At 35.2% G+C, this 12,872-nt stretch overlaps 1 protein-coding gene across 1 annotated transcript; it reads left to right on the top strand.

Moving 5' to 3' along the window:
* LOC120336073 (tyrosine-protein kinase Fyn-like) lies at positions 1–8,285 on the top strand. The gene is made up of 11 exons (XM_078110250.1): positions 1–6; positions 90–141; positions 1,108–1,203; positions 1,596–1,736; positions 2,157–2,269; positions 3,000–3,288; positions 3,735–3,880; positions 4,577–4,661; positions 4,975–5,040; positions 5,437–5,508; positions 6,370–8,285. The coding sequence occupies exons 1-11, from the start codon at positions 1–3 to the stop codon at positions 6,507–6,509; spliced, it is 1,206 nt and encodes a 401-aa protein (XP_077966376.1). The 3' UTR covers positions 6,510–8,285.
* Positions 8,286–12,872: the final 4,587 nt, after the last annotated feature.

Raw genomic sequence — 12,872 nt, 5'->3', positions numbered from 1 at the left:
ATGTTGGTAATATTTAAACTTCGAATCACAACAAATTCATATTCAATAATGACTAAACGATAAATGTTCATCCTACACTGTATTTTCAGAATGTGTTGGAAAGATCTGACTTTGATGACAAAGCCGAAGATGTTGGTAAAAGTATGTGTTGGCGCATAGCTTTGATTAAAACTTCGTTGTAGACTCTGCCCACATAGAGTGTACGGGTAGGCCAACATTGAATACTCTTTTCAACCAAGATTGCACTCCAAACAGACGCAGACGCACTATCAGCACAAGAAGTTTAGTTCTTTGTCGTCATACATTGCGTTGTAAACAACTGAGCAGAGTACGGTTTTCTGAACTTATAAAATAAGTAAATGCACATGCCCAAAATAAAAGCAATATTGTAATAGTCAGCAAACCTAAATAGAATTATTACGTCACACAATAAATACGGGCATCACCAATGGTTATAATAAACAAACTAACAAACGTCTTACGAACTTAACACCTGGCAGGAATATACAGATTAATGCATATCTTAAATATAGAACTGTACATAATAATCTTTATTTACGTTTTGTTTTCAAGAGCCGTGAAACAGTAACGTAGGCCCTAAACCACAATACCTCGACTGAACTATTTAGCAATATTACATCGACCAATATGAGAAAAAATAATAACATTGCACTGTTTACTATTAGTACAAATAACCTACGTATATTTAACCCTATTGAATTAAAATCGCTCATTAGCTTTAAAACCGAAAAAATGCCGAAATAACTCAACAGTCACTACCTTCTAAACTGTGCGACAGGGGGTCCACTGACATCATTTCCACAGAGTAATTGTGGTTGATCAAGATTCAATGAACTGCTCCATAGCGCCAACTAGCGAAAAAAATCTACAACATATAGGTGGTTACAGTTTTTGACTATTTACGAAATAAAAATCGTCCTCTCTTAGCCTCGTTCAATCAAAGGGTTTCCTCGTTCAAGTTCTGGCAAATAAACGGCGCTACCGTCCTGCCTGTTGAACGTGGCAAACTATTTGCTATATCCCACAAGAAAAAAACTACATGGCTGTCATTGATTTTTCTTTTTAAATATATTTTATTTTATATAGTAACAAGGGGAGAGAAAAGATGGGTTCCTAGAAACGAAAATCGAATTTATAAACACTACAAAGTCACAGACACGCCATATGCAGAAATATGGAAAGGTATGTTGAAGTGTAAATATACGACGTCGACTAATAATCATCGAGGGTGAAAGATTATATGATATTAGGCTGACATATGTTGTGAACTGTTTATGAATTTTCAATTCGGAAGTTTTATTTTGTTTTCTAAAACTAAAAAATGTAGGTTGTCAAACGTTCATGCACTGTGACACTAAGTCGCAGTTTTTGACAAAACTACCAACGAGTTATTCTAGCTCATGCTTTTAGATATTTGTTTTCCCTTTCCGACATACATTATTAAATGGAAACTTCACCCCTTAACACATGGATTCCTTAAGTCAATAAGATCTACATTTCTCCTTTGCTATTTTCTTATTGATCTATCAAATAATTAATTTGAAATGGTGTTTAAGAATAAATGTAATTTACAGGCAAATTTGGTTCCCAAAAAGTTATCATAAAAATCTGGAAGCCAGAAGCTGAGCATGGCGGAATAATTTTTTCGAATGAGTTTAACACGATAAAGAATCTATTTCACAAAAACATCGTGGAATTATGTGGTGCCGTGGCAGGCAAGTACAGTAGGCTATCATAGAAGATTATTTTACTGCATATAAAAACAAACCAGCCAGATGCAGACATGGCCCGAACATGGTGTGTGTTTGCTTTCAAAATAATGTTTTTTATATGTATGCTGTAATCTTAAATGGGCCCTTTGCTCAGGCTGAAGCATGATAATTTTCAGAAACTTTTAAGAAAGTGAATCGATTCGAGTAGTTAAACAATTTCACTTTGCAATGCGTGAGACATAATGGCACTTGGAGTTTATGATATCGACATCCTTAGTTGATACTAAGTGCAAGTTAGAAATAATAAATAAACACATTACGTCTCAATTATGTAAATTCAAACATGTTTCAGAATTTGGATTAACCTATATCAGGCCATAATATTTATATATTAATTACATTCGATTTTTTTCATTTATGCAGATAAAAAGATATTGCTTCTGGAGGATATGAAATATGGTTCTTTGTCAGACTTTCTTAAAAAAGGAGAAGGCCGACATTCCACAATAAAGGATCAAATAAACATGGCTGCTCAAGTACGTTTTGAATAAACCATTTATACTATACTATGCACTACGTGGCCAGGGCTCGGGAGTCGGGCTGAAGTTGCAGCCGTCCTGCTGAGGTGTGACTGGAGATAGGTTTACCATAGTTCATGAAGAATTTTATAGGCTTCAGTTCTATATGTACCTTTCTGACGTTAAAATTTTCTAAATCCCAATACGAATAAAAACTAATATATTCTTTCAACTTTATTTCAACAATCTGAATTTCTAATATCAATTTCGAAGTCTCAAATTGAATTTATATTTTTAATAGCAAAATGTTTGAATTTCAATTTGAAACCCTTATATCACTGTTTTGGGTCCCACTGCGAAACTACATTTGGACTGATGTTTCATAGTGGTCTGGTGGTCACGCCCAAAAACCTCAATGTCCGACATAAAAAATGAAGTTCCGGATCCGGAGCCACGGTTTGGATATACTGTGATATCAGGGAAACCTTGATTCCGAACCAACTTCCCATCCCTGCATCTGACAACATCGTAAAGGAGATTAGCTCATTGAACTTGTATATAAGCGTTTCTAAATTACTATCCCAATTTCTCAATGTTTTAGACCCGATTCTATTCTGACATAAATCGGTTAAACGATGTTTATGTATTTTATTTTCATTTGGTTCACAGCTGGAATTTCCAGTTTATTTCCTTATCCTAACTCCTAAAATAACCAGAATGGAATAAAATATAAATTCTTTATTAACAGATTTCATCCGGAATGGCCTATTTGGAACAAAAACAATATATTTTTATAGATCTTCGCGCAGGATCTATTGCAGTCGGGGAAAACTGGTCGTGCAAACTGTTTGATTTCAGTTCGGCACAATATGTTGGAAACGATGGAAAGTGGAAACCACTTAAAGGAGAAATCTTTCCAATAAAGTGGATGGCGCTAGAAGCCTATAAGTTCTTGGACTTTTCACACAAGTCAGATGTTTGGAGTTTTGGTGTGCTTCTGACTGAGTTAGTGACGAAAGGGTGCACACCATATCCGGGTAAGCATACCATGACATGTAAAAAAAATTGTAAAATAATGCAAATTACTTCATCTACCAAACTAGTGGAAATTGAATTATTTGGTGATTCTATCAAACTTCGTTTTTGACGAGGACTTTATTTTCGACCTATTTGGTTTCGCGCAAAATATCGCCAACAAAAGTAGGACCGTATTGCGAAATCACATTTTCTGTATTTAAATAATACTTTTTCCGCTAACTATTGTATGAGGAAAAACATCCGGACTGCTGTGTGATACAAATTTTCAATGCAATCTTGCTCATAATTTCTCACAGACTGAGATGTTTGATTAATCAAACATCGCTTGCAAGGATAAGTCATGATTTCCAAACCAAAATGTCGGACATTCGACGTTATCTTAATTCGGTCCCTATATTTCTATATAATCTAATTGTTCAAAAAACAACAATTATACTTCATTTAGGAATATTGAACAAAGAAGTTATAAAAAAGCTGGTGGAAGGGTATCGAATGCCACGCCCAGCTTCATGTCCAGAACAACTTTACGAAGTCATGCTTAAGTGCTGGGACAACGATCCTGCAAAGAGGCCAGCGTTCGAATATCTTGAGGTACACATAACGAACAGAGAAAAGTCGCGGTTTCAATCTAAACTCATGACATGAAGTTATACGTCAAACGTCCCCATATTCATGACACGTTTTACTAGGAGGCCAACCAGCCATCATAAAAATAGTGGCTCTCACATCTGCTGATACCGGCCCGGTTGATGGCGAAAAACATATTAATAAGTAAATACGCTCCAATATTTTTATGAACCGATTTTAATGATAGTCGCTTTATTCACTCATTCCCCTCACCTCCATTAGTCACGATTCTTTCGCAAAACACTCTAACAATATCATAATGACTTCAGTGTGTGCTTATGGAAGTGTTGAGAATCCTGACAATTTTTTGATTCGGTTTGTGGCGTATTTGAAAGGCTGTTCACAGAGCGATATTATTTTTATAAAACGAAAAGTTTAAAAAATTAATATAACTCATGGCTGTCTGGTGGGCAAGTAGGAACGACATCATACAAATACCTGAATATAGGATATGAGTTCCTAATCTTTAACATCAGGTGGGCAAAGCTTTTAAGCTGCTTAATCCACAAAGTGCACAAATTATTTACGATAGCTTGCAATAAAAAAAATTAAGATAAATTCATGATGTCAAAATTTAATAAATACGGGTTTTGCATAACGGGCTAAGAACAATACTAATGAATCATAAACCGAATTTTATTGTTCGGCCATATATTATAGGATTTTCTGAAACAATATGACTTCAACGACGAATCTCGACACATTAGCGACAACGAGGGGGTCAGCATCAGCGTAGAAGCGACAGGTCAGCTACAATAATATTTTAATTTCCTACCATAATTAATTCTCTGAATGTAAGCATAACTCTCGGAACAAGCATTTTAATACATTTATCATAATTTTCAAATTTATTTAAGCTTCAAAATGTCAAACCTTCGAATTTGTTACTGTTTCACTCTACTCAGTCTGCAGTCCAGTTTAACTAGATCGTTTTTCACTCCCTAAAATCAGTCCAAATAGATTGCTTTATATTGACTTCAGATAGATAATTAATTAATAAATTGACATTAATAGACTAATATGTCACTCTTAAGAATCTCTATATTCGATGTATACAGGATCAATTGCTGAAGAAAAGAAATCATATTTTCAGAAGACCATACAAGCATTTTCCAACTTTAAAAGTAAGTTAAACCTACTACATTTTGTTTGCATATTGCTAAGCACAAAACTTTTGCAACATTTGTAAGCGAAAGTATATCTCGCTACAATTAATAAAGCCAGGACAAAGTAATACCACTATAAAAGACCCCGGCGATTCGTTTGTAACGTACACACCGTACATCATAAAAGACATTCACTTCAACGTATGGGTTAGAATGAAACTCAAATTCAGCAGTAAAACCAGTATTTGGGCTGAGCATATATAAATGACACAGTGCTGGAAGTTCCCAAATTTGCAGTTTAAGATAGACTTCCACATCACACAGACAGCGATAATGTAACTCCTGCTTTACCTACTGTTACTTGAACAATTTTAAGTAATATCGATGACCGCATATGTAAATATTCTATTATAGGTTCATTGGATGAACAAAAGGCTACTCCAGCCACAAAAAAGAAAGCAGTGGCACTTTTTGACGTGGTCAAAGGTGAGGGTTGCTCATAGGGTTGCTTGTTGAAATCTCCCCACTATTATCGAAAAATTACTGATAAAAACATAAAAAAAACATCTGCTATAAAAAAGGGCTTGTAATAAATAAATTTGGGGGCTCCCGAAGTATGCGAACCAAGATGGCGGACATCGGAATGTAATATGTGTACTAGGTTAGGGTTAGGCCATAATTTTAGGTATAAATACTACGGGAGGCTCTTGGCTAAGCTTCGAGCTGATAATAGGACTAAAATAAGGAAAATTGGAAAGAAATTATCGCCTAACCCTAACCTGTTACCCATGTTACGTTCCGATGTCCGCCATCTTGGTTCGCATACTTCGGGAGCACCTAAATTTGTAATACAATATTTTCAATTAATTCTGACTTGAAATGACCTGCTTGTGTTCAAAATCTATTTTTAAAAATGTATTTTAAAATTTTCTAATGATCTCTGGCACTACGGTAATTGAAGCCTATAGATTTCGCAACGACGATATTCCCTTTGATTTGAATATGAATTCCTCTAATGTCGTTAACGCAATTGACGACTTATCACTCTAAGAGTCTAAGATAACATTTTTTAATGTTAAAAATATTTTACTTTTTTTCGAACTAGATACACTGTACTATTTTCACTAAGGTTTGTTACTTATCTTTTACAATTTAGGCTACATATATTACAGCCCGTGTTTGTATTGCGTCAGTCGCGGCCAGTAACGATCTATACATGTTATGTTAAAATGAAAGCTATCTCAAGTAAACTTATTATTAACAAGCAATCATATTCTTATTATCACACTATATTGTCAACAAACTGTACACAGCAGCAGTTCTATCCGTTTTTTTATTTACTGTTAGACGAAGATGTCGAAATAAGCATTCGGACAGGAGACATTATCACAGATATTGAATATACAGAAAAAAAAGATTGGTGGTTGGGAACCTGCAACGGGCAACGAGGCTTAATTCCTGCAAATTACGTAAAGTTGATTGACTAAGAATTGTATATTCTGAGATTCTGCCAAATTTCGATTCTCGATATCAATCATCTATGACCCATAATTGGGCGTAAACCCCAAGACCAGAAATCGAACTCGAAGATCTATAAATAAAGAGTTTCAGAACAATTCTGATTTGAGCGTTATTATTTTCACGAATGTTTCAATCAACTCCCGTAGTGCGTGTACCAGGTTAGGGATGAAAATAATTTTATTACGAGTTTCTCTATTTTAGTTCTATTACGAGTTCGTGGACTGTCTGTGTTAGCCAAATGAATATATCCCCTGCCCATAAGTTTCAGTCCCTTTGCACAACTTGATGTAAAGTAGGCGAACCAAATTAGTTACCTCCATATTGGTACACACACTTCTGAAACGCCAATTTCACTAAGATGAAAATTAAATATATCTGTCTTCATCTCATGCCTGTCGACGTTACTTATAACGCCGGGAATGCATTCATCCGCATGTCTCCACACTCAGCTGTGAATACCGTTCTGTCAATGTAATTCTCGTGCTTAGATCGGTCATAGGTTACTGGCATATATTTATACTTGGAATATTTCTTCCCGTGTGTAATTGCCTACCAAACTTTTATTGCGACCTGGGTGTTCTTATATTTGAACCCGAGATGTGTAATCCGCGACGCTAACAACTTGGGTCTACATTTTAATCGCTAGGCCATCGCCATTTTCTCTTGTAACTATTAATTGGTTTATTTCATGAATTATACAAGTCAAATATCCATTTTTGAAAACCATATTTTAAAACCCATAACTGTAATACGGGAATAAACATGGGCTATAATGTAACAACGTTCCTTTTGTAGAGTGTATCTTAATGATAATGTATATGATATGTATCTTATTTGATAATGTACTCCCGTAGTAGGTGAACCAAGTTGGCGGACACGGACATAGTACGTGTACCAGGTTGGGGTTAGGCCATAATTTTATTCCAAATTCTTCCATTTTAGTTCTATTACGAGTTCGGGGACTAGCCGAGTGACTCCCGTAGTATTTGCACCTATAATTATGGCCTAATCCTAACCTGGTACACATACTACGTTCCGGTGTCCGCCATCCTGGTTTACATATTCACATACTACGGGAGTACCTTTAATAATTCGTTTTTGAAAAATATGTTACGATGCTTAGCTTTCGTATACTATATAGAATAGGATTTACATATAATCCCAGGGGAGATAATATATATAAATATATTTTGATTGATAAGTATAAAGTTTCATGATGTCAGTGAATATTGTTTCCTGATTGCTTATAACAATAAACAAAGAATATTGAATAAAAGGAGTACACGAGCAGGTTTTATTAGGCATTGGAAGCAATCTTCGACATAAGCAAGTTGGTCGCCATGGTTAGCAAACATAAAAGCGATTATTATTTATCTCAATTTGGGAATCCAATTTTAAACCTCCTCACTTTAGTGAAGTGAATATATATGCTTATGCGCTTGTGGGGTAGCTTTCATCATTTTTTCCGAGAATTCTGTCGTATGTATATATGGACATTCAAGCATGCCTTATGCTTAACAAACAATATTCTCATATTTGATTTCAATACGTATTTTCTGTATAGAATTAAGTTTTTTGATCGATTTTATTGTACATAAAGTTTGTTGTTTTTTTGAGTCAAATGTTTTTTCTCTGATTGTTAATGAGAACTTAATAAAAAAGACATATTAATTAAATGTATACGTTAATACATTGTAAGGTTTTGCATTATGAGACAAAAGTGTCAGTGTCTTAGATTGGGCATAACCTTATTATATCATAAAAGTTGTTGGTGGGTTTTCGAGGTATTCAGATAAATCAAATGATAAAGGATCATTCAGTTTTAGTAAGGAATAATAATAATAAAATGTTTTGGGAGTTAAACTCAAATTCTTAGAATGAACTCAAAATAGCATGAAAATAATATACTAGGTGTTCAACTCAACAAAAAAAATTCCTTAATGGAATTCAAACCAGAGTTTTCAATTAGATTGGTTTAGTAATTTGCTATAAGCCCTTAAATATATATAATCAGTGAAATATGGCGTCACTCAATTTATTTCACAAATATCTTGAGTGTTGAGTCGTATTATGCCGTCAGCATCCAAACACTGCGCTTCTCAAACGAAATTTTTATGCTGAACTTTTCAGAATAAGATCTTTTACTTAAGAATAAACATATTGGTCTACTACCAGTGGTCATCCGCAACCCGGCAATCAGAAAGTACTATTGTACACGAAAAGTGTACTTTAAGCACTGTTGTACACTTCGCGACCATGGGAGGTATCTGTAAGACGGTGGCGTGGTTTTCCATGGTCGAATCGAGAAGTTTACCAGTTTACCACACATTTTAAAATTTGTACATTGCCGTTCTTGCATATCCAACTTTTTACAGCGGTACACTCCAGCGCAATTTTCAGCCATGGGCAATCGAAATTTGTGTATTCCGTTACATTCCAATAGGATAGGATTGATATATTTATCTTAGGATAAGGGAAAGACGATAAAACGGCTTAATCAAAACCATGGCCTCTCGTCCGACCACCAGTCTATTTCGGGTATGGGATTAGTTAGCCCTTTATTTCGTTTTCTGATGAACGGCTGTGTGGTGGAGAAAGCCGTCACCGGCAAGCGGTTACATGAACCAACTTGCGGCGGCGGACTCCAACAAGCCTCTAGCACTGGGCTTCTCAAATATTTGTACCAAAGATCTGTAGAGCAAACTTCAAAACTCCGGTTTTTCTAGAAATTTTACTTCGACATCCTTGAAACGCGCACCTCCTCGGCGTTACAGTTCTTTTCATATAGTCAAGGGCAAATATGAGGAAATTATGCTAATGATCCAAAATAAATAGTGAGGTGCGGTCCGATTCGAATACTCGGAAGGTCCGAATTGTTTAGATTAGTAGCCCTGCATAGGTCGTCAAAGAGATCCGTGCGGAGCCCCAGGGCTCCTTGAAAAAAACATTGGGGGACCGCGAGATATTCGATTACCTTTCAAAACATTGACTTGGTTAATTTTGTAACTGTCCAAAGAAGCAACGAGAATATCGGTCAGAGACAGAAGACTTATCGATCGAAAGTTAGGGGATCCCAAAGCAGCGCTCTTACTCCATAGTGACACCTTGTGTCCCATCACCTATTAAAAAATAACTCGCTAATTATACGACATAATTCATCCAAAATCAATAGGCTTCTGATCCGAGATATGATGAATGCATATTCAATTTGGAGCGGATTCATCCTCGCCTTCGTGAGATATCGCGTGTTTCTAACAGACAAACAAACAATCAGACAAATACCTATCAACTTACTTACCGATCTTAAGATCTTAAGATCGATAAGTAATAACAGCATTAATTAATAAAATTTAAGAACATTAGCGCCGAAATATGGCAACTAGGCGGTATTTCAATTAGGACATTATCTATACCAGGGCTACTCAACTGGCGGACCGCGGTCCGAATCCGATCCTTTCGAGTATTTGATTCGGACCGCACCTAATTCTTTATTTCGGATCATTAGCCTCACTTTTAAAATTTCATTTTATAAAATGACTTTTATTGCTTCGAATATATATGAAAAGAACTATAACACCATAACAAACAATCTTAATTAGCTAATAATCATTAGCCGGTCGAGGAAGTGCGCGTTTAAGAATTGCCAAAATATAATATCTGGAAACACCGGACCGAAATAATTTAGAAGTTTTGTATGCGGACCTTCGGTAAAAATAGTTGAGTAGCCCTGATCTATACGCATCAGCCAGGATTTTTAAAAGTGAAGAGGTTTAAAATTGGATTCCCGAATTTCCCGAAAATTCTCGGCCAACATTCTTCGCGATTAGACCACTCGTTAAAAATACTTTTTTTCAATGGATAACTGGTTTTCTGTCGCGCAAAATATTCAATTCATGTCCGATGCGAGCATTTAAAATGTCTTGTCGTAATAATCTAATTTTGTTTATCGCTACCTGCCTTTGAGTCGAGAATACGATTACGATTACTAAAATGAAAAAATACGATTACTATTCTAAAATAACATAAAAAAAAAACTGCTAAACTGCAAACTATAAATAGATTGAAATCGTATTTTGGCAATCTTGAGATTCGTTAAATTTTAGTTGTTCTTTCAGCACTCACAATTATTTTTAAGCAAGATATCGCCATTACAAAAATCCCAAGATCGGCGTAACCTCAATGAGTACAATCTACAATTGCGCAATCCTTGACCGGTGCGGGCATTTCAAAATGCCTTGTTTATTGGATTAATTATGTTCAATGTAACCGGAGGTTGCGTCGACTTACGACAATATAAAATCATTACTCGCCAAAGTTAGCACGGCGATATGCAGACATGAAATGAAAAATAATGAAACAAAGTCAAGTAAACGAAGCTCTTGTGGACTTCCGTATATCCTGAACAACGCTTCTATCGTCAGAGGTTAGAAGGAATGTCGTACTCCCCACAAAAAAAACATACCTATTGCCGGAGCCGGTAGTTTGATTAAGATATCTGTGGCCGTCCAGATTAAATCTTAATCAAGACTGATTGTGTGGAAGATTATAGCGATTTCTAGGCAGTGAAAATTGCAAAATTTCGTGGGCCTCTGGCACACATTATGTTTGGTCGGCGTTTAGAAACATATCGTCACTAATTGAGGGCGGGATTTGCCTGATTATTCATTACCTCAAATTGCCGTCGAATATTTTCGTGTTAACACGATACAAAGTTTGAAACGCGACTTTTTCCCGGGTTGTGAGGATGTATATAATATAATTAATCTAAAGTATATTCAATCAATTTTATTGTGATGAAATAAATTTTACTCTGAGATATTACAGCATATTTATGGATTTTTCGAACGGTTTTATCTAAAAATAATCAGAGTGGCAGCATTTCGATCGAGCGAAGTCACTGTTAACAAGTATATCTAAATATTTGCCGAATTCGCAAAATACGGATCAAAACAATATTTAATCGGGCAGTTCACCTCGCGTTTTTATTTTTATGACCGCGGATTGCAATGGTATATAATAAGACTGGTGAGGATTTTATTTTGTCGACGCAACCGCAGGTTAAATTGAAGACAATTAAATTAATAAAGCAAGACATTTTAAATATGCCCGTGTCGGTCACGAATTCATCACTTTGCACAACAGAAAAATATATATTCGTTGTTATATTATTTGTTGTAAAAGTCGACTCTTTTAACAGGTGGCATAATCGAGGCGATGAATATGAATTTTTAATTTACTGCTAAACTTTATATGTATATTCATTGTATGAAATGAATTATACTCTACACTTAACAGGATTTTATATAATTATTTAAGATTTTTCTTACGGCGATAACGAGTTGGCAAGATTGCAAAAACACGTATTAAAATTAAATACATCAGGCAGTTTATCTCGTAATTTTAGGTCACAGATCGCCGTGGACCGAACAGTATTGTTTTTACTATTACGTTGGACACATTAAATTAATATATAAAGATATTTTAGAATCTCGTAGTTGTCATGGATTGAATATTTTACGTAACAGGATGATCATTATACGCTGAAAAGACGGCTCTTTTAACGAGCGCGTTACAGGCGGCAATGGAAATTTCCGATTTCGAAAATCCTGGCGCGCGGCTGGCAGTGGTGGTCATCTATTCTCTACTAATTTATTTCTAATTCCAAACACAGCAATATGTTACACATAATAACAATATGTTTCACAAAAATTAATATACAAATATACTGGTAGGTATTAGAATACTCTAGGCTTAAATATTAGAATTTTTAAAGGTATAATGGATTTTTGATTGTTGTTGCCTGTATTACAAATAAATGTTATTACTCTCAGAAAATATACACAATTATCTGAATACATGTAGTATTTTTGTCAATAGACTTGACTATTATCGTAATATCATGGTACCACTGATAAAAAGCGTCAGTCAACTTCTTGGCTATCTTTTCATATGGTCATTTGTACAAATGAATAATTTTAATGAACTGACTGTGTCACAAGTTGCTATTATTTTTTATCGATAGCTATAAACTTTGTGTACATATACTGTTGGTTTGTGGCTTTATTCTGATATTTCTATTGAAGCTTATTTCCTAATTTACTGGGTTTTAATCAACTAAAACAAAAATGTGTTATTTTCGATTTTAGAATGTATTCGGAATTCCAGATTCGAAAACATTATTTTAGAATGTATTCGGAATAGTTTAGTATTCGGAAATGGCCATCCCTGGCCGTGGGCCTGTGATATCACAGAGAGAGTTCAATTCATGCCACCACAAGTTTACTAACTGCAGAGCTGTAGCTGACGCTGCCCTTTTGCACGTTTACCAA

The sequence above is a fragment of the Styela clava genome, chromosome 2, assembly GCF_964204865.1.
Source record: "Styela clava chromosome 2, kaStyClav1.hap1.2, whole genome shotgun sequence".
In the NCBI taxonomy this organism is placed as follows: domain Eukaryota; kingdom Metazoa; phylum Chordata; class Ascidiacea; order Stolidobranchia; family Styelidae; genus Styela; species Styela clava.
The sequence above is the reverse complement of the archived record's forward strand: the minus strand, read 5'-3'. Positions and strand labels throughout refer to the sequence as shown.

Bases quoted from the DNA above. Each gene is read 5' to 3' on its own strand.
- LOC120336073 (XM_078110250.1), top strand. The intron at 4,662-4,974 runs GTCAGCTACAAT...CGATGTATACAG, and splicing joins CATCAGCGTAGAAGCGACAG to GATCAATTGCTGAAGAAAAG. The intron at 5,509-6,369 runs GTGAGGGTTGCT...ATTTACTGTTAG, and splicing joins ACTTTTTGACGTGGTCAAAG to ACGAAGATGTCGAAATAAGC.